This window comes from Helianthus annuus, chromosome 3 (assembly GCF_002127325.2).
Source record: "Helianthus annuus cultivar XRQ/B chromosome 3, HanXRQr2.0-SUNRISE, whole genome shotgun sequence".
Classification (NCBI taxonomy): domain Eukaryota; kingdom Viridiplantae; phylum Streptophyta; class Magnoliopsida; order Asterales; family Asteraceae; genus Helianthus; species Helianthus annuus.
Genome location: NC_035435.2, coordinates 112,080,334 through 112,100,748, shown reverse-complemented (window position 1 = coordinate 112,100,748; position 20,415 = coordinate 112,080,334). Strand labels below are relative to the sequence as shown.

At 42.0% G+C, this 20,415-nt stretch overlaps 1 protein-coding gene across 1 annotated transcript; it reads right to left on the bottom strand.

Moving 5' to 3' along the window:
• Positions 1–16,182: 16,182 nt before the first annotated feature.
• LOC118490354 (EG45-like domain containing protein) lies at positions 16,183–17,047 on the bottom strand. Its single transcript, XM_035987940.1, has 3 exons — positions 16,903–17,047; positions 16,498–16,780; positions 16,183–16,403 (listed from the first exon to the last, which is right to left on the bottom strand). The coding sequence occupies exons 1-3, from the start codon at positions 17,006–17,008 to the stop codon at positions 16,397–16,399; spliced, it is 396 nt and encodes a 131-aa protein (XP_035843833.1). The 5' UTR covers positions 17,009–17,047; the 3' UTR covers positions 16,183–16,396.
• Between the last annotated feature and the right edge of the window lie 3,368 nt (positions 17,048–20,415).

Sequence of the window (20,415 nt, the reverse complement as noted above, 5' to 3'; positions counted from 1 at the left end):
TTTTCGGGGTGTTACACATTCCCGTATCAAGGTATGCACGAGGGTTCATCTTACCGGTGAGTATACTGATTATCATCTGTTTGACCGTATATGATGTGAGATTCTCACTTATTTTGATTTGAAAACAAGCCCTATGTGATATAATCACTTATTTATGAGGAACTTGATTTTCATATGCATGGGGGCACATGAGCAAGTCCGTGAACAGGTCAGTACTTCCGTACAGCAGAGAGACGAACTTGACTCCCGGATAAATGTGATATATTATCACTTATTTGTTTGGACATGTGATTGTTTATCACTTATTGAGGTCGAATGCAATATGTATATGTACACGTATGTATAGTATCATGGAAGATCTAGACTTGCGCCCCCGTTATTTTTCGGTAAAAGATACAACCATGATACCCAGATGATAAGCAGCATAAAGACCGAATATCTCAGAACCTCGGCAATCTATCAAACGAAATTTCGGTACTAAGACCATATGCCAATGAATGGTTTCCACCTGGTCTTCAGTCGATTTAAGTTTATATCACCCTGCACACTTTAAAATGATTGTGAGCCTACCGATACATCTTATATAGAGCTGCTTATCGTTTTTCATTTAAGGTTTAAAGAGGTTTGGATAGACCACTGATGTACTATCATTTTCTCTTTTGCTCGCCAGGAAACTCATTTTTGTTTTTCTATTGTTTTTGTGTTTTTGAAATTTTTCGATGTTTTTGGATTTTCCGATTTTTGGATTTACTCCCCCTAAAATCAATAAACTAAGACAAATTTAAAACACAAAGGTATTTACAAAAATGATTTTCCGATGTTGGTTTACTCTTGCTTGACCTTAATGCCGTTTACCAATAATAAAAAGTCAAATCTTGATTTGTCAAATGCTTTGGTAAAAAGGTCGGCACGTTGGTCATCGGTGTGGACCTTAACAACATCGATTAGCCTTTTCTCAAAGCAGTCACGTATGAAGTGATATTTGATTTCGATGTGTTTGGTCTTTGAATGATGCACAGGATTTCTAGTGATCTGTAATGCAGCAGAATTATCAACGTAAATAGGAGTAGTTAGGAATTCAAAACCGTAGTCCCGCAATTGTTGTTGGATCCAAAGAACTTGGGAGCAACAACTTGAGGCACCAATGTATTCAGCTTCGCATGTTGATGTAGCGACGCACGTCTGCTTCTTGCACTGCCATGTGACTAGGCGATTTCCTAAAAACTGACATCCAGCCGTTGTGGATTTGCCGTCGATTTTGCATCCGCCATGATCAGAATCACTGAATGCAATCAAGTCAAAGTTATTATCCCTAGGGTACCATAGACCGGTGTCAGGGTAACCCTTCAAATAACGAAAAATCCTTTTTACAGCTGCAAGATGTGAGGCCTTCGGGTTGACTTGATATCTGGCAAGCAGGCACGTTGGATACATTATGTCTGGCCTTGATGCTGTGAGGTACATAAGAGATCCGATCATTGCGCGGTAGTACGAGGGGCTAACAGCTTCACCCTTCAAGTCTGGAGTAATTCCGTGATTTTGTGGCAGTGGGGTACCATTGGGCGTTGCATCAGACATCTGGAACCGGCTCAAGATGTCACCAACATATTTAGTCTGATGGATGAATATCCCAGACTCAGTTTGTTGCACTTGTAGGCCCAAGAAGAAGGTCATTTCCCCCATAGCACTCATCTCGAATTTATCCTGCATAATGCGCTCGAAATTCCTACACAAGACATCGTTAGTAGAACCAAAAATAATATCATCAACATATACCTGTACCAGAAGAAGATCTCCATCTTGTTCTTTGATGAAGAGAGTACAATCGATAAGACCTCTTCGAAAACCGTTCTCCAGCAGATAGGTGGATAAGGTTGCATACCAAGCTCGCGGTGCTTGATGAAGACCATAGAGAGCTTTGTTGAGCAACCAAACCCGATCGGGATGGATAGGATCTTCAAAACCTGGGGGCTGTTCGACGTACACCTCTTCTTCAACCACACCATGTAAGAATGCACTTTTGACGTCCATCTGATAAACCTTGAATCCTTTGAATGAGGCATAAGCCAGAAAGATCCGAATAGCTTCCAGACGTGCAACAGGTGCATAGACTTCGTTGTAAAACAATCTAGTGACTATTAATAGTTCCTCCTAGAACACCCTGCACATGTCATTTAAAAACATCAGTTGAGGATGGGGACCCAAGCCTTAGTGGTCTTGGGTCGTCCCTGAGCATCACGAAATGTGATATCAATCTCTTGATGGTTTTCAAGAACAACTGCTCCCCCTGAATTGTCACCCGCCTTAGGTAACCAAGTTTGTTTTTGCCTACCAGTTTTTGAAGATTCTGGTTTTACAGGTTGTGAGACACTTGGTTCCTTTTGAACTGTTTTAACTTCAGATTTCAAAGCTTTTTCAACAGTTTTCATGTTCTTACGTCGTTGTTTAGTTTCTTGTTCTTTTACAGTTCGTTTATCATGTTTAGGTGAAACTGACCGACGTTGAGGATGAACTGTTTCAGGTGGAGCTTTCTCAACAAATTTATTCTTTGGAGCATTTGGGCAGTTTTTGATGATGTGCCCAATTTCTCCACATTTAAAGCATGTTCTCCTTTCAACAAACTTAGGAGAACTTGATTGACCACAAGATGTCGAACTCGTGGAACCTGAGGTACTAGCCTTTTCATCACACCCATTTGTGCGTTGAGTGTAATTGTTATCAATGTTACGTTTTAAGATCGTGACCTGATGTACAAAATCTGTGTTTGATTTATTCTCAAAAGTCTCAATCTTATCAGTACCGGTGGATGCCACGAATTTGACACTTTTTGCTTTCTTTTGAGATCGAGCTCCTTTTGTTTCAGATTTCATCTGAGAGCCTTTATGCTTTTGAGCTCGTTTGACTGGTTGTTTACCATTAGAAGCACTAGGTTGTTGAGTGGTTGAAGATTTTTGATTACCAAACTGTTTTCTAATCTCAGCCTTAGGAATTGGATCACATTGTGTTACAACAATTCCCGGAAGTGTTTTTCCCAAAAATTTGTTTGTGTTGTCTTCAAAGACTTTATCAATCAAAGATTGATTTACATTTTTAATTGGGAAAACGTGATCTGAGTAGATTTTATTATCTCCAACTAATGTATACAACACATTACTGCTTTTAACAGTAGACACACATGTCTTATCAACTTTGACAGGATCAATCACTTGCTTCTTAACAGATGGGAAATCAGGAGTATCAGGATCACAAAGAATGTGATTCTCTCGTGGAATAACTACTCCTTTCATCTTGTTAAGTGATTTATCCTGATCACTTACATCCAATTCTGATTCATCATCCGATGTCTCATAGTCCTCGATAATTGGAGGACTTTGCTTCATGGATGATGACGTTTCTTGTTGCTTAGAGGATGTGTTTGAAGAATTGTCCGGTTTGAACCCTAGGCCAGTAGCAAATTCCTCAATATCAAGAGGCACACTGGGTTCATACCGAGGCATTTCCTCCTCATCAGGCATCTTGGTATAATTATTCATCAAAGGGGGCGGACATTTCTTATACCCTATGCCTTTCTGATTTCCCTTCGGTTGTTGAACATCGATGATGTGATCAAGCACAAATTGGGAGTTAGAATAACTCTCCAATTTTTGTTTGATCGCATCATGCTCGCATTGGGCAATGGCTAATTGCTTCTTAGTTTCTTCCACAATGTTAATATATTCATTTATACTTACTTGCTTGTGGTAAACTACTTTGTTCACTTCGGACACATTTTTCTTTAAAGTTTCAATTACTGATTTAAAATCTTTTTCGTTCCGAGTTAAAGCCATATTTGCCTCTTTGCATTTGGAAAGTTCAATAACCAAATTTTGATTATGACTATGAAGCTTTTCTAGTTCAAGCTTCATTTCAGCACATGATTCACAAACACTAGGAGCAGGAGGTTCAGAATTTACCTGACTCGAAGAGGCTGACACATTTGTCATAAAAGCAGTTTGAAAAGAAAAAGATCCGTCTTCAGAAAAGAACTTTTCCATTTCCCTGGATGTAGTAGCAGCCTTCTTGATCAGAATTGATTTCTGACATATGAGATCATCAGCTTCATTCAATAAATCCTCAACACCAGAACCTGCTTCCTCCTTCACATCAGACTCTGATTGATTATCCCCAGAAACAGAGCCTTCTTCATCAGAACTTCCAGAATAACCAAAACTGTCATCACTTTCAGAGGACTCTTCTTTATGAACATGCTCGATGTGATTGATGATCTTTGCATAACAAGCTGTTCCACTTCCTTGATCACCTTCACCAAACTGCACAGACCAGTCACATCCCTCATCAGCTTGAACAGCCAGAGCCCGATTGGGATTTGAAGTTCCAGGCTGGCCCTGATTGTTATTAACTGCCACCATCCTCCTTTCACGGTTTTCTTGCTGGGCATTCACATTAGTAGTACTCGTCTGGTTTCTGAAAGGGTTGTGATTGCCTTGTTTTGTTAGTCGAGTGCACTCTCGTTTGAAGTGCCCTTTATTACCACAATTGAAGCATGTAACAGTGTTAATATCAAACCCATACTTCGTATCTTTCTTTCCTTCCAACGAAGTTCTTCCAGTTCGAGCCATGAAATCTTTTGCCCTTCTCACTGCACTAGCAAAGGCCCATTTGATATCCATCAACTCCATTTCTTCCTTGTCGATCTGTTGATAATCTTCATTGGTCATGTTGATGTTTCCAAGCTGACCTGCTACCAAACCACAGTAGGCACTGACCATTGTATTGATAATTTCCATATGCTCCTTAGCAACTTCAATGCTGATGTGTGAAAGGTTTGAATTATCGACTCGGATTGTGTTAGGATTTTGAGGTTGAGGACTATTTGTATAATGAGCCTGCTGTTGTTGTTGTGGTGGTTGGACTTGTGGCTGTGTTGGGACGGGAATGTAAGACCTTGGATCAAAAGCCGGAGCTGCAGTTGATTGAGGAAACGGAAGAGAACTTGTGTTGGACACAAATGCAGTTTGCAGTTTAGGTTGCTGAGCTGCAGCGGATCTTGCCAAAACATCGAAGCCTGGAAGGTACATTTCTGTATTCTGAGGAGCGGGAGCTCGCTTTGCTTTCCTGATTTCTTCATCATTTTTATGTTCCAGTTTCTGAATGAACTCATAGATGTTAACCGTGTCTAGAGTTCCAGTATGCTTCAACAACTCAATAAAAGAACTCCATTTTGGAGGTAAGGCGTCAGCAAACCTATTCACCATGTCTTGTTGAGTAGATACAACCCCATAAGCACACATTTCACTAATCAAATGATAGAACCGTGTTGTCATATCATTTAGAGTTTCGTTTTCCAAAAATTGAAACGATTCAAACTCTTTCTTCAACAAATCATGACGAGACTTTCGAGTAGCTGCATTGCCTTCTCCTCTAGCAACTAAGGCATCCCACAATGTTTTCGTGGTCTTGCAGTAGGAGAACTGATGATAGATATCTTTGTTGAGTGCTTGTGTAAGTGTAGCAAAAGCCTTTTTCTCCAATTCATAAGCCTTCTTGTCATTTTCGAGCATGTTAGCATAACCTTCTGAAGTGGACGCTGCAACCTCAAGATTAGCATTGAATGCATTGATGAAACATGTCCAAAGATCGGTGCTTTGTCCTTGAACATACGTGTGAAAGCGGTTTTTCCATGATGGAAAGTCGTTCATATGGTTCAATTTTGGTGGACGGTTGTTGCTGCCCGTTTCGCTTTCACTAATCAAAAGATTTTGAATGCTTTGACTTTGATTGGATACCAAAGCCCATTGACATGGACTGATTGATGGCGGTGGAAACATACTTTTTGCCCAAGCTGCAGCAGAGGTTAGCTCTTGACTAGATTGTGAGTCAATACTCCAGTCCCAAGGACTTGTACAACTCATTTTGATGAGATACTAATTGGAAACCTTCACAAACACAAACCTGTTAGATTCAATCAGACAAGAATTGAAAGATACAGACTTGTTCGAAAGATCAAGACTTGTTCGAAGGATCAAGACTTGTTCGAAGGATCAAGACTTGTTCGAACGATCAACAGTGTTCGAAAGATCACTGTTGAGTTTCGAACAAAGACTTTGAAAGATTCACAATTTGACAGATCCTTATCTTTCGAGCAATTATTTTGAAAGATTCACAATTTGAAAGATCCTTATCTTTCGAATAACTATCCTTCGAATAGATTCCCTGGATCGAAGGATAAGTCTCTGACTTCGAAGGATGGGTCGAAAGATGATTATCTATCGAGCCTTCCTTGATCGAAAGATGATCGTTCGATATCGAAAGATATCCTTCGATCGCTTCTGACACAACTAACAAAAAGGTGGCAGGTTGGTGAGAAAGGTGATTGGTTGGTGAACCAACTTTCGGCAGAAAGGATGTTCTGACCTCAACTTTTCACCAACTTTGATTTTCAAATAAAATATGCCCAAAATGGCAAATCTTATCCAGAAAGTCCGGTCACCGGAACACACCGGAATTTGGCCGGAAATCACCAAATTTCGTAAAAACAAGTTGTAAGTTACCCAACCCGCTCTTGAACACACCCGGTTAGTTTAGAACACGTTTTTATGTTTAAAAATGTAAGAAAACCACCAAAAACGGGTACTAAACCAAGTGTCCAAACACACCAAGACTTGAACAAACCCGGTTTTTAACAAGGTAAAGAGCCACGGCTCTGATACCACTTGTAGGTCCCTCGCGGAGGATGAGGTTAAACCTTAACCTTGTTATGTTAACACACTAGCAAGTGCGGAATCCAAGCTAGAGTGAAACCGAGTTGAGACAAGTATAAACACAAGACACACAAGGTTCACCGATTAACACCACTTGTATTAATGCAAATGAAAGGTTCCGGTTACAAGCACAAGGTTTACAAATCAGTATTGCAAACTCTCTAATGTGTGTGTTCTTGACAGAAGTGTCTCTCAAGTGTTTCCAAATGTCTAAACTGAAAAGAACACACTGCATGGGTATATATACCCAAACACAGCAAGTCTGGTCGAAGGATCAGGAATACTGATCGAAGGATCAGATAGATGATCGAAAGATCATCTATCGATCATGAAACCATCGAAGGATTCACATCTACACCTCGAAGGATGATATCCTTCGAGGTCCATCAATATCCATCGAAGGTACATCTTTCGAGTTCATCGAAGGATCACACTATCCTTCGATGAGTCATCCTTCGAGCCAGACAATTCACATTCATAAACTAACTGTTTGGCCAAGTCAAACCAGGAGGATGGTTGACTTGGTCAAACTTACATGACTAACAAGGACATCGTTTTACATCATGACTGAATACAGACAAAGTACAGACACAAGTGCACCAACATATAATAACTGTTCATTTCATTTGGTTTTTTAATATATAGTAATGTGAATCTTTCTTGCACTTTTCTTTGCTTTTCAAATGTTTCAGATAGATAGTTTGAATTGTATCCGGTATACACACGATTACTTAGACCATGCATAGTAATTCATGCCCATTTTGGGCGTTTCTGTCATGTGGATGTCATGTTAGCATATTCATTTTGAGCCAAAATGGTGTGTGACCCAGTGTATCCGCCACCCCAAGTTGGGCCCGTTCAGGAGCATGCTCCCAATATGGACATTCCAAAGCTGCCACAACCACGACCATTGCCCGTGACGCAACAGTTTCCACGTCATGTTGTTCCAGGTCCTACCCCGGGAGCAGCGGCGTATCAGCAGTTACGGGCCGATGTTAACTGACTTATTGATAGGGTCGACACGATGTCTTATGCACTGCAGTGGTTGGTTGAGGAGGCGCAGGAGCGATGACAACATGAATGGTTACATCCCTGACCGTACCATCTGTCTCTAGGACGACATCAGCAGTAGTAGCATCCGCAACCATATCATATTCAGTTCTTTATATGTTGGTTTACGTGATGTTTGTTTGTATTACATAATATCTCAATTTTTTTAATTTTTTAAACAATGAAATTGCATGGAAGTAATTTTTTTTAAACGATATAATATTTGAAACCAAAATATTGAAACGGTATAAGGTTGAGAACGGTATAATGTTGAAACGATAATATTGTAACGATATAATTTTTTGAATGATATAATATTGAAACGAAATAATGTTCAAACAAGACGAGAGTAAAAAATGGTATAATATTTTAAGCGATATAGTCATGGTTGTAAAAATCTCGACTAGTCTCCGATTAGTCGATGATTAATCATTAATTGGTGGTTCACCGATTAATCTCTAGGTGGTCAATGGCGGCCTATTCCAGATTAGATTATGACCAAATTTCGATCAAACCTTATAAATTCCCGCTAGTTACTTAAAAAAATGGTCAATGAGTGGTAAAGTATGTCTACTTTAATAAACTATATATAAAAACGTGTGCGTGTGTGTATATGTAAATAAAAATTACATATAAAAATCCCAATCTGATTAATTCCGATTAGTCACTGTTAATCCCGATTAATTGTTAGTCGGTACCCAACCGACCGACTAGCGCCTAACGATTCATATAACAATAGATATAGTATTTCCTATTGATCAAACACATAAAATGTAATATGATTACAAACTAATGGCAGGTAGACGAGCAACAAGCTGCGCTACTACCCTTTTTGAATAGCAAACCCTACCCTGCTAAACACAAAATTCTGCCCCTTAACATGTGCGGTGTTACTGCTTACTACCTGTTGAACCCGCTTTAGGAACCGCACCGCGTCAGGGGCGAGAGCGCCAAATTTATTGAAAGCGAACGGGACGAACACGTGCTGATCTCGATGCAAGCTTTTTCGTGTTTAGCTATTTTGCCCGCCTCTGCCTTGGTTATCGCCTGTCCCGCCACAAACTGTACCGGAGTTTATCAAACAAATTAATGGTATAATATTTTAAACGATATAATGTTGAAACAGCATAATGTTGGAACTAGAGGAGAGTTAAAAAATATGGTATAATATATTCGAACCATACTGGAGTTCTTCAAAATAATTAACAATATAATATTTTAAACGATTTAATGTTCGAACCGGACGAGAGTTTATAACACCAAAACACCAAATTCACCAATCTAAATATTCATGCCTGATATACGCCATGAAGAGCTGTACGTTGTGTATATACCCTCTGAAATTTTGTGCTTGACTGGTGTTGGACACTAAACTTTATGTATTTCTATTCGCCGCATACAGACAAAAACCCTATTCTTGGCCACTGACTTACTGTTTTCACTCAAATGCCACTGATGCGTAAGACATTGAGTTGGACTAAAGTGTGAAAATAGTGGGCCTGGATGTGCCAATAGTTTGTGGCATGAAAAATCTAAAAAAATGTGGTTAGGTTGCAGGATAGCTATTTCTGTCCAACGGAAGACGTGGCTGATGTCATTGTAGTCATGTAGCGACGACTAAAGTTGTGATTGTGCTTGCTCCTTTAGCGACCTTTGTCCATGTGGCTGTTTCTCGTTGGCCCTATTGCCGTCCCCATTGTACTTGAGCATTTTTTCTGTTATTGCTCCCAGTTAGCCAGCTTAGCCGGTGTGTGATGGCGTGTTTAGATCTGATTGACCTTTTATTTGAAATATCTAGTTTAAAAATGGCTTATTAGGTATATCTACTTAGAAAAAATACATGCTGACTTTGTTTTTGTCTTCATTATAAGAGTCGCCGGAGTGTAACCGGAGTTCCGCCAGTCGATATAGTGTGTGAGGTCCCGACCTTCCCCCGGAAGGCCCGGTTTGTACCCTGCATCCTATCTTGTCTTTGCGTCTCCTCCTCTCGGCCTTCTCCTTCTTCTCTGGCTCGTAGTTCGTTTCCCCCTCTACCCTCTTTTCCCGCAGCGGTCTCTTGTCTCCTTCGGGGCTTAGTGGGTCTGATACCGATCGCGGCTATCGGAGTATAGTTTAGCTAGATTGGTTCGAATTCCATTAACACTCTTAGGGTCGAGTGGCCACTGCTTCGTTTGCTTTTTTGGAGGTGTTAGGGGAGTGGCTCTGTGTTGTGCGTGGTGGTTCCCATGGTCGGTCAAATCACCAAACTTTTTATCTCAAACCTTCCGGATGGTAGCACCCCTTGGGAGCTCAGGAAGTGTCTGGAGAATTATGGGGAGATTGTCGGCACGTTTGTGGCGAAGAAAAGGGACAAGTTTGGCTTAAGGTTTGGGTTCGCTTCCTTCAAAGATGTTGCAAGCTGTCAGGAGTTGCTAAACAGTCTGAAGGGTGTCAAGATGGGTGAGTGTAGGTTGAAGGTTAACATTGCGAGGTTTGCGGCGGAAAATGCTGGGATGTTCGGTTCTGCTCCGGAGAAGACCCGTGGTCCGAGTGTGTATGGTGAGGCTCTTGGCAAATCGACCACTAACTTTAGGGACTTCAGGTCCTACAGTTATGTGGTGGGCTCGTCCCATGATCAGAGAAATCCAGTCAAGGGTGGTTCGGGGGATAAGTGGGGTGAAAAGCTGTCTGTTGTGCAGTCTGTGATAATCCCGGATAGATCTTCGGCTTTCTCGGAGCTTTCCGGCCTAGCCCTAGTCGGTACGACTGTTAACTTGGAGACTTTAGTTGACTTTGATAGATTGCTCAGCATTGCGAAGGTAGTGGTGGCGAATGTCCAGTATTTGGGTGGCATGACCCTCCTAATTTCCTTCCATGACAAGGCTTCGGCGGCTCGGTTTTTGGAGTCTAAGAGCCTTTGGGGCCCTTGGTTCTCTAGGTTGGATGGATGGAATGGACAATCGCTTCCTCTTGAGAGAGTGGCTTGGCTGAAGTTGTGTGGCATTCCGTTGCATCTTTTCTCGTCGGATGTGATGTCTCTAGTGGGGGGGTTGTTTGGTAAAGTCCTTCACGTTCCGAAAGGGGTGGAGGAAGATCAAGACCTTTCGGTTTGCAGGGTTGGGGTGCTCGTCGGAGAAGTTGATAGGATCAACGTAGGGGTTGCGGTGAAATGGAGGAATAGATCTTACAAGATTCGGGTGGAAGAAGACCTTAATGACTGGGTGCCGGACAGTCTGAGGGCTGGTGGTACCCCAGAATGGGGTGGAGGGTCGCCGTCGGTATTTTCGCCGATGTCGTCGCCGGTGGTAGACGGGAGTGGGGTAGCTGACTGGGGGAACGTAGAGTCGCTGCATGGGGAATGCGGCGGGGGAGTCGAGGGGTCAGTGGGTGGTGATGGTGCTAATCCCCATAACATTCTCTCTCCTGTGCATGCGGATAGAGAAAAGGTCGGCGGTAATGATGAGGTGGGGTCAGTTCCAGCGGCTGGGGTTTCTTCTTGTCCCGTTTCCAAGGATGTGGGTCCAGAGGCAGTAGGGAATTTTTTGTGTGGGGCTGGTGGGAGTAGGTCCAAGCCCACAAGGAGAAGACGTATGGGCCATGTATTAAAAAAAGCCCAATCTGCTTCCCAGCAAGAATTGGCGAGCTCTCCTGTTGTGGAAAGGCCCTCCAAGAGGCCCAGGGAAACTTTTCATGTGGAGGAGCCAGGTTTTGGGTTTGTTGGGTTCACCGACAGAGCCAGGAATATTCAAAGCATGGAGGTCCCGGTAGAGGAAGGTGGGGAGGTCAGAATTGATCTCAATGTGAGGGCTAATTCGGAAGGGGTCCCTATCGGTTTGTCGAGTGATGCCCCAGTTCAGGAGCCAGACGTCGACAGTATTAGGGCTCGTCAGATAGAGGAGGAGGTTGTTAAAACGGTTTCAGTGGGAGAGAAGATTGGAGTTGACTTGGCTAGCCATGCCAATCTCGTCAGGAATTCGATCGGTTCTACAGGTATTAATGTGGTTATCCCATGAATTTCTTATCCATTAATGTGCGAGGCATTGGGGGTGGGGTGAAATCCGGTTGGATTAAGGAGATAAGACGGGAATACGGGGTAAATTTCTTGGCTATCCAGGAGACTAAACAGAGTTCCATTCCGCGCGTCGAGTTGAGTAAATTTTGGGGTAAAGGGTCGTTTGCTTCGGAATCTGTCGATCCGGTGGGTCTGTCAGGAGGGTTGGTGTGTCTATGGGATGATAGTCTATTTCAATTAATTGAGTGCCATAAGGATAGGAATTTTATTTTCTTAAGAGGATCTTTGGTGGGATGTTCCTCTGTGCTGAACGTAATCAATGTTTATGCTCCTCAAAGGACTCAGGAGAAGAAGGAGCTTTGGGATTCTCTGAGCTCCCTTATTAGTAGTAAGGACGGGATGTGGGTGTTAGGGGGCGACTTCAATGCGGTTCGGAATAGGGACGAAAGGAAGAATTGTTCTTTCAAACGGGTATGTGCGGACAACTTCAACTCTTTTATCTATGAGTCCTCCTTATTAGAGTATAACATGAGGAGATATGCTTTTACTTGGAGGTCGGGTAATGGTAAGAAGCTAAGCAAAATCGATAGGTTCCTAGTGAATTCGGAGTTCTTCAACAAGTGGCCGGAAGCCAATGCCTTGGTATTGCCGAAACGGTGGTCGGACCACAGTCCTCTGATTTTATCTTGTAAAGATATTCGTTATGGTGCTCGGCCGTTCAGGATCTTTAATTCCTGGCTTTGCAAAGAGGGGTTCAATGATGTTGTGACCGAGGCTTGTGTTAATTTTGTTGACCCGGGGGGTCCCCGGGATTTGTTTTTCATGAAGAAACTCGGTGCTATTCGTTGTAAAATTAAAGAGTGGCGTGACAGGATGTTAAAACAAGAAGGGGAAGCCCTTAGTCTCGCTAAAGAAGAAGTGGAGGGGTTAGAAGAGATCCTTGAATCTAGGGATTTGTCGGAAGAAGAAGAATGGGTCCTTATGGAAAATAGGAAAGTTATTGCGGATATTGAGCTTGCTAAGTGTATGGATTTGAAGCAAAGATCTCGAATTAGGTGGGCCAAGGAGGGTGACGAGAACTCCAAGTTCTTTCATTCTCAGATTAATTGGAGAAAGGCTAGTAATGTCATCCACGGGTTAGATGTTGGCGGTTCTTGGATTTCTAAACCCTCTTTGGTTAAGAAGGAGGTATTTTCTTTTTTCAAGTCGAAGTTTGAGGAGGAGTGTTCGGATCGGCCTAGTCTCGAGTGCCCCAATTTAAAGAAGATTTCGACCTCCGAGGCATCGTGGTTGGATTCCGTGTTTTCTAGGGAGGAGATCAAGAACGCGGTGTTTGACTGCGGCGACGATCGGGCCCCCGGGCCGGACGGTTTTAATTTCAGGTTTTTTAAGAAGTTCTGGGATCTTTTCGAAGGGGATTTCGTTAGTTTGTTGTCGGAGTTTCACGAAACAGGCATTATCAACATCGGCTGTGGCTCTTCCTTTATTACTTTAGTTCCCAAAAAGAAAGACCCGATTTGTCTTGGTGACTATAGGCCGATTAGCCTTGTCGGTGTAATTAACAAGGTGGTGTCTAAGGTGCTCGCTAATAGGCTTAAGCAGGTTCTTCCCTCGGTCATCTCGGATTCCCAGTCGGCTTTTTTGGGAAAGAGATTTATCCTTGATGGTCCGCTTATCATCAATGAGGTGTGTTCGTGGATTAAGAGGAATAAAAAGAAAGCGGTCCTGTTCAAAATCGACTTTGAGAAAGCCTATGATAACATCAGTTGGAGGTTTGTTTTGGATGTTCTTTCTCAGATGGGGTTTTCGTCTAAATGGTGTAACTGGATTTGGGGCATTCTTTCCTCCGCTAGGGCGTCGGTCTTGGTGAACGGTGCGCCCACCTTCGAGTTTAAGTGTAATAAAGGGATGCGGCAAGGGGATCCTATCTCCCCGTTTTTGTTCATAGTGGCCATGGAAGCGTTGTCTTGCCTCATCTCGAAGGCAATTGAAGTAGGGGTTGTTTCGGGTATTCGTCTTCCCGAGGATGGGCCGTTGTTGTCTCATCTATTTTTTGCGGACGATGCTTTGCTCATCGGGGAATGGAGCGCCGAGAATATTCTCAACATCGTTAGGTTATTACGGTGTTTCCATGCAGTCTCGGGTCTCAAAATCAACTTAGATAAATCTGGCCTTCTTGGTGTGGGTGTGGATCAAGCGGCGGTGGGGGTTATGGCCGAGGTTGTCGGATGCAGAGTGGATTCCTTTCCGTTCAGGTACCTCGGGCTCAAGGTGGGGGCAAATATGGCTCGGGTTATCAACTGGAGGCCGGTTTACGAGATTTTCGAGTCGCGTCTTGCTCTCTGGAAATCCGCTCTCCTGTCATTTGGTGGTAGAGTTACCCTTGTCCGCTCCGTTCTTGAATGTCTCCCTTCGTTTTATTTTTCCCTCTATAAAGCCCCGAAACGGGTCACCGAGGATTTAGAAAGGCTTATCAAAAAGTTTCTATGGGGTGGCTCGAGTGAAGTTAAGAAAACCCATTGGGTTGCCTGGGAGAGAATCGCTTTACCCAAGAAGAAAGGGGGGATCGGTCTTAGTAAGCTAAGAGATATTAACGTTGCTTTGCTTTGCAAGTGGGGTTGGAGATATAAGTGCGAGAAAGACTGTTTGTGGGTAAAAGTAGTGGATGCTTTGTATGCTAATGGTTCTAACTGGTCCTTCCTTCCGTCCAAAAAGTCTTGTTCTGGAGTATGGAATAGCATTGTCTCAATCTTCTCGAAACCCGTTGCTGGCTCGGTCGTCCTCAGGAATATGTTTAAAGGGTCGGTGGGCAAAGGTGATCGCATTATGTTTTGGTTAGATCCGTGGTTAAAAGAGAAGCCGCTTTGTGAGTTATTTCCGAATATTTTTGCTTTGGAGGTGGTGAAATCTTGCTCGGTTCGCGATCGGGTTGCGGGGTGTTGGCTTTGGAAACATGACCCGAACCCGGGTGTGGAAATGGAAGAATTGGTTTCATTGCTGGAGGAAATCGCTTCGGTCACGCTGTCCTCGAGAGAAGACGGGTGGAGATGGTTGGGAGATCCTAGTGGTTCCTTTGCTGTGAGCTCGGTTAAAAGGGTTTTGGCGGATGCTTCTCCGAACTTGGTCAGCTATGTTTTAGAGTGGAATAAATGGGTTCCGGGTAAATGCAATTTGTTTGTTTGGCGTGCTGAGATGGGTAGGATCCCGACGGCGGATGCGTTAAGTAGAAGAGGTATTCAGGTGGGAGACGGTCTCTGCCCTCTGTGCAAGACGGAAGCCGAGTCGGTTGACCATATTTTCACTTCATGTTTCGTTGCGACAGTGATTTGGCAAAAGGTTAGCCATTGGTGTAAAATCCCGCCCATTTTCGCTTTTTCGTTTAATGACCTGTTGGAGGTGCACAAGTCTAGTTACATCAGCGTTGCTGCCAAGCCTATCATACAGGGCGTTGTTTTCTCGTCTCTTTGGTGTCTGTGGAGGACGCGGAACAAGGCAGTTTTTTCGGGTGTCGAGGCCAAGGTGGAGAACATCTTCTGCGATATCAAGTCTCAGGGGTTCTTGTGGTTTAAGTACAGATCAAGGAACAACCACATCTCGTGGTCGGATTGGTGTAATTTTTCTTTCATGTAGTTTTTTCTGTTTCGTTGTTGTTGTTGGTTCCTGTCTCGGGTTTCGAGTCAGGCGTCTTTTTTAATGAAGTTCTCCTTTCAAAAAAAAAAGGTATATCTACTTAGGTAATTGCTTTTCTAGTCAACATGTCTATTTTGAGGATTTTCTTTCGAAGAAAATTATTACTACAGAAGAAGAACTAGTGTCTGATTCCAGTATAAAAACTGGCTTATATATTATCTACGATAGGTTTTACAACCTATAGTTATATTATCTTTTAATTGGATTGCATTTTCCGTTCTTATTACCTGCTTCTAGTAGTCAGTTGTGTGTAAGTCACATAAACAGTTTTTCAATACATCTCCTAAAGCTTAACAACGATACCAACCTTTTCAGTTAATTTATCTCTTTAATCAGCATTCATATTAATTGTATATTTAATCTGACCACATAAATCCTTTTTCAATACATCTCCTAAAGCTTAACAACGATACCAACCTCTTTTCCTCTTCAACGGTGTGTATAATATCAAAGATGTCTATTTTCTTTGATTTAAATGCAGGTCCAAATTTCACGTCTTAAATTGTATTAAATTGGAGTGATGATGCGATTTTAACATTCATGATGTAATCGTGTAGCTCCTGTTTGTTTGGTGTTTCAGCTTTTTGCTGACCCATATTTATATAGAATTCTTGCCGTTAGAAAAAGTTATTATCCTTTCACTTGGCACAACTAGTATAATATCATGTTTTCTTCAGTATTTTCATACAATTTAAGTGGATGTCTAGATTTATATTTATGAAGATGCACCTTGAATTCATGATATAGCAACTAACGTACAATAAAAAGAAGAGAACACTAAACATCAAAGCAAAATGAAAATTAAAAGTTGAAATGATTGAAAATGCCTTTCGATCTAGGCCAGTAGAGTTATTATTTAAAGATCTTCGAATGCAGCTTTGGTTATGCTGCTTCTTCTTCTTCTTCACACCCTAATGCACAAATAAAATGAACATATTGTTGTGAAACAAGGAAAATATATTGTTAAAGAAAACAAAAATATAGAACAAGTAATTGTTGACGTACTGTTGGTAAGAGATTTTGATTCCTCCAGCTCTTGGATCAGCAATGGTAGAAAAGGCTTCATGTGACAAGTCAAGGTCGCCCTTGCAACCAGGAGGCGGGCAGAAATCGGTGATCATTACGGTCACCGTGGGGGTGTCCGTACAAGGATGTGGTACACCTTGGTTGGTTGCACCTGTGCAAGTCACTTGGAAGTTTTTCCCACAAGCAGCTCCACCTTGCCATAAATCTTGGTTCACAGCTGCTATCATTACTCCTTGATCTTGGAACCCATAACAAGCTGATGCTGTAATTACAATGTAAACTTGTTATGATCACTTTATATATATATGTGTATATATAGGAAATGATATGCTCTATAATATTATATATATGTGTGTGTTCCTCGCAATGGTGTATATGACTTACGTAAGTATGGAGGGTTATTGATGGTTCCAATCCCAGTCTCGGATGATCCAAGACTTAAAAGGCTCATAACTACAAGAATGCTAGCATATATTCTTATGGATGCCATTGAAGTTAAAAGGTTTTATGTGTGTTAAAAGTATGGAAATAAGTAATGGTGAGAGAGAGCTTTAGAGATGGACTAAGCTTGTGATATTTTGAATGAAAGCGATAGTTATTTATACTTGAAGGATCAACGGATCACATAGTTGTTCACAAAGATATTCTTTAAAGAGACAAAGATAATTGAAGGAACATTGTTAACAAATTGTATATTTGTCTTTAGCCACAAATGGATGTTAACAATATAATCAGTTGACATAAACAATGTATTAGACTCCTTCATTCCACCGGCTTTTCAGGATGGACTTTTATTACTCCCTTCGTCCTGAAAACTGCAATAACTGTAATCCTCTTTGTATTTCCTATCTAATATTAAGGTAGATGTATTTGTATTAAAGTTAATCTTTCTTGCAATTTGGTGTGTTGTCAAAATATTTCATACAGTATTGTACTACCTGGTACCCAAATACTCAATATACTGCATACCCTATCACGCGTTCCAAACATTTTTATGATGTCACTACTAGAAAAAACAAGTATCACCTCCGTTGGTAATTTCCATCAGATGCGTGATGGATCCCACTAAAACCTAGAATATAACAAAAATTAAAAAGAAAGGGTGATGGTATCTACACATCCTCTAAAATTTTTGTACATCCCTCAATACAAATCATATAGGCCAATGCGTTTCCCATAGGGTTTGAAGCATTAAATGCGACACCAATAGGAAGCGTATTGGGCAATACGGTTCCTATTGGTACAATATTCTCTGACGCGCACGCAGTTCAAAACTATTCTGAAAAATGACCCAATAAGAAGCGTATTGCCCAATACGATTCCCATAAGTTTAATAGGAAGCGTATAGGGCAATACACTTCCCATAGGGCTTGGGTTGGTGAACGCATTAAATCAATAGGAAGCGTATTGGGCAATACGATTCCTATTGGTATAATAGGAAGCGTATGGGGCAATATGGTTCCCCTAGACCCAAAGTATAGGAAGCATATGGGGCAATATGGGTGGCAATATGGTTCCCTTAGAGCCAATGTATAGGAAGCGTATGGGGCAATATGGTTCCTCTGGTCCCCTAATCTAAATGTTTTTTATAAAAATGTGTAAAAAAAAAAAACGTTTATACATTATTTGTATAACTTAAATTCTTTTCATTTTAAATTTGCATATATGGCGTCAGATGATGAGATGGATGGAGCGGGAGATTTCGATCCATGGGCCGGTGACGATTGTTCACGATATCCATATATGATATACCCTTCCCAAACGTATGAAGCGAAACGAGTTCAATAAACTTAGGGAGATGAAGGTGGGGTGCATGAGAGGGATACATTGGGATTCGTTAGAGACATGTGGGGTGGCGGACACTGTTCGACAGGTTATCGGGCAGGATAGCCCGTGGGATCGTTTATTTCGAATAGGAGCCGCACCATCTTATCGGCCATTGATGGTGGAGTTTCTTTCCACATTTCGCTATAGACCTCGACCGGATGATCGGCCGAACTCGGATTTTGATGATCTGAACTTGCCGGCCCCATCACCCGAGATCACATTCCGTCTGTTCGGCGAGGTATTTGAGATGTCGCTTCGTCAATTTGCCGTCGCCACCGGTTTTTACACAGACGAGTAGACGAGTAGTTGGTTCAGGACGTGTATACCACGGCTATCGATCGTATGCCCGAGGATGAGTTGATTGCTTGGTGGCCCACCATCGGTGAAGGTCCATACACCAAGGCGGAGGAGGTCCGATCTCGGAGATTCGCGACCCGTTAGTTCGTTACTTGCATCGTTGCTTTAGCACGGGCATCGCGGCCCGTGGCAAGAGTTGCGAGAACGTAACGAAGGCCGATCTTTTCTATCTCTATTTTTTTATTTACTAGTCGTCCGTGCGCCCTCCATCTCTGCCTGGTGGATTATTTTGTCACACGTTGGAAAACGCAGCGTCATAGAAAAAGCAGCGTCACGGTACTTTGGTTGGGTCGAGGATAGGTATCCACCGCCGGCTCCCTGCAAATATTTGGACATGAGGTCGATGACAGGGATGAAAGTGGCGGCAAACATTCCTAATGTTGGTTATAGGTTTTTTGGGACGAACCGTCAGGTTTGGGCATGGCAGCCGTTGGTACATCACCCGCGTTTGGAGGCCGAGGAGGTTCAGATGCCTTAGATGGCTGAGCAGGATGGCGGGCATGATGATGTTGAGGTCAACCAACCGTTTTCTCGATAGGATTTTGCGTAACCAAGATGAGCAAATGCGACTTCTAACACCACATGGTCAGGAGATAGCATCCCACAGTCGCCAGATGGATCAGATGCATGATGACATAGGGTGGCTGATGACTGGCATGGGTGAAATGTATAAGTACATGGGCATATCCGTTCCACCCCGTCCACCACCACGAGTTTATCCGGACCAAGGCCCGTTCTTTACGCAGAAGCCCGACCCATCCATGGCATCCTTTACCCAGCCCCTCCCGTCCATGCAGGTATATTATCTTATTTTTATTTCATTTATCTACGAGCAATTTAATGTTATGTAATGGGTATTTTGTTTAAATTCTTATAGCCTTACGACCCGTCCTATAATCAGCCCGACCTTTCCTTGCCACATTTTCCTCGGTCCGGCCAGACCATGCCGCTCTTTCCTCTATCCGACCTTTCCATGCAGGTATGTTATTTTGTTTTATTTCATTTTCTACGAACAATTTTAATGTTATGTAATGAGTATTTTGTTTGAATTTTTTATAGGCTCCAGGCACGTCCTATACACTGCACAGCCCGTCACCCTCTACTAGGTGTGACCCGAACTTTACTGAGGAGGAGCTCGCTGAGTCTGACGAGGAGTTTGACGAGTATTGATGATGATAGTGGTTTTTATTATCATATTATGTAGTACTGTACGAACAATTGAATTTAATTTTAAGTATTTGTAATATTTATTTAATTTGGATATGTTTAATTTGTTTGGATTCCTTAATTTCACTACGTCTTTTATAAAATTTATATAAAAAAAACTAACATCATTTTATAACAAAAAAACAACTTAATTAATGTTTAAAAAAATAAAGTTCAAAAAGATACCAGTAACAATATGCTGTTCTTGCAAATAAAAATTCCTCCAGGGAACGAACGTATGGCCCTATATGATTTCTCTTGTCTTTTGAAAAAAAAAATCATTAAGGGAGCGTATGGCCCTATACACTTCCTTTTAGCTGACCATCTTTTGAAAAGTTTGGTACACATATAGGAAATGTATTGCTTAATACGCTTGGACCCAGAGGAACAGTATTGCCCTATACGCTTCCTTTGGTCCCCTAATCATTCGCTGACCATCTTCTTGAAAGTTTATACTTCAAGTACACATATAGGAAGTGTATTGCTCAATACGCTTGGACCCAGAGG

Excerpts from the sequence above, each read along its gene's own strand:
- LOC118490354 (XM_035987940.1), bottom strand. The coding sequence starts at position 17,008 with ATGGCATCCATAAGAATATATGCTAGCATTCTTGTAGTTATGAGCCTT. Across the intron at positions 16,781-16,902 it reads CAATAACCCTCCATACTTAC|CATCAGCTTGTTATGGGTTC; the intron begins GTAAGTCATATA and ends TTGTAATTACAG.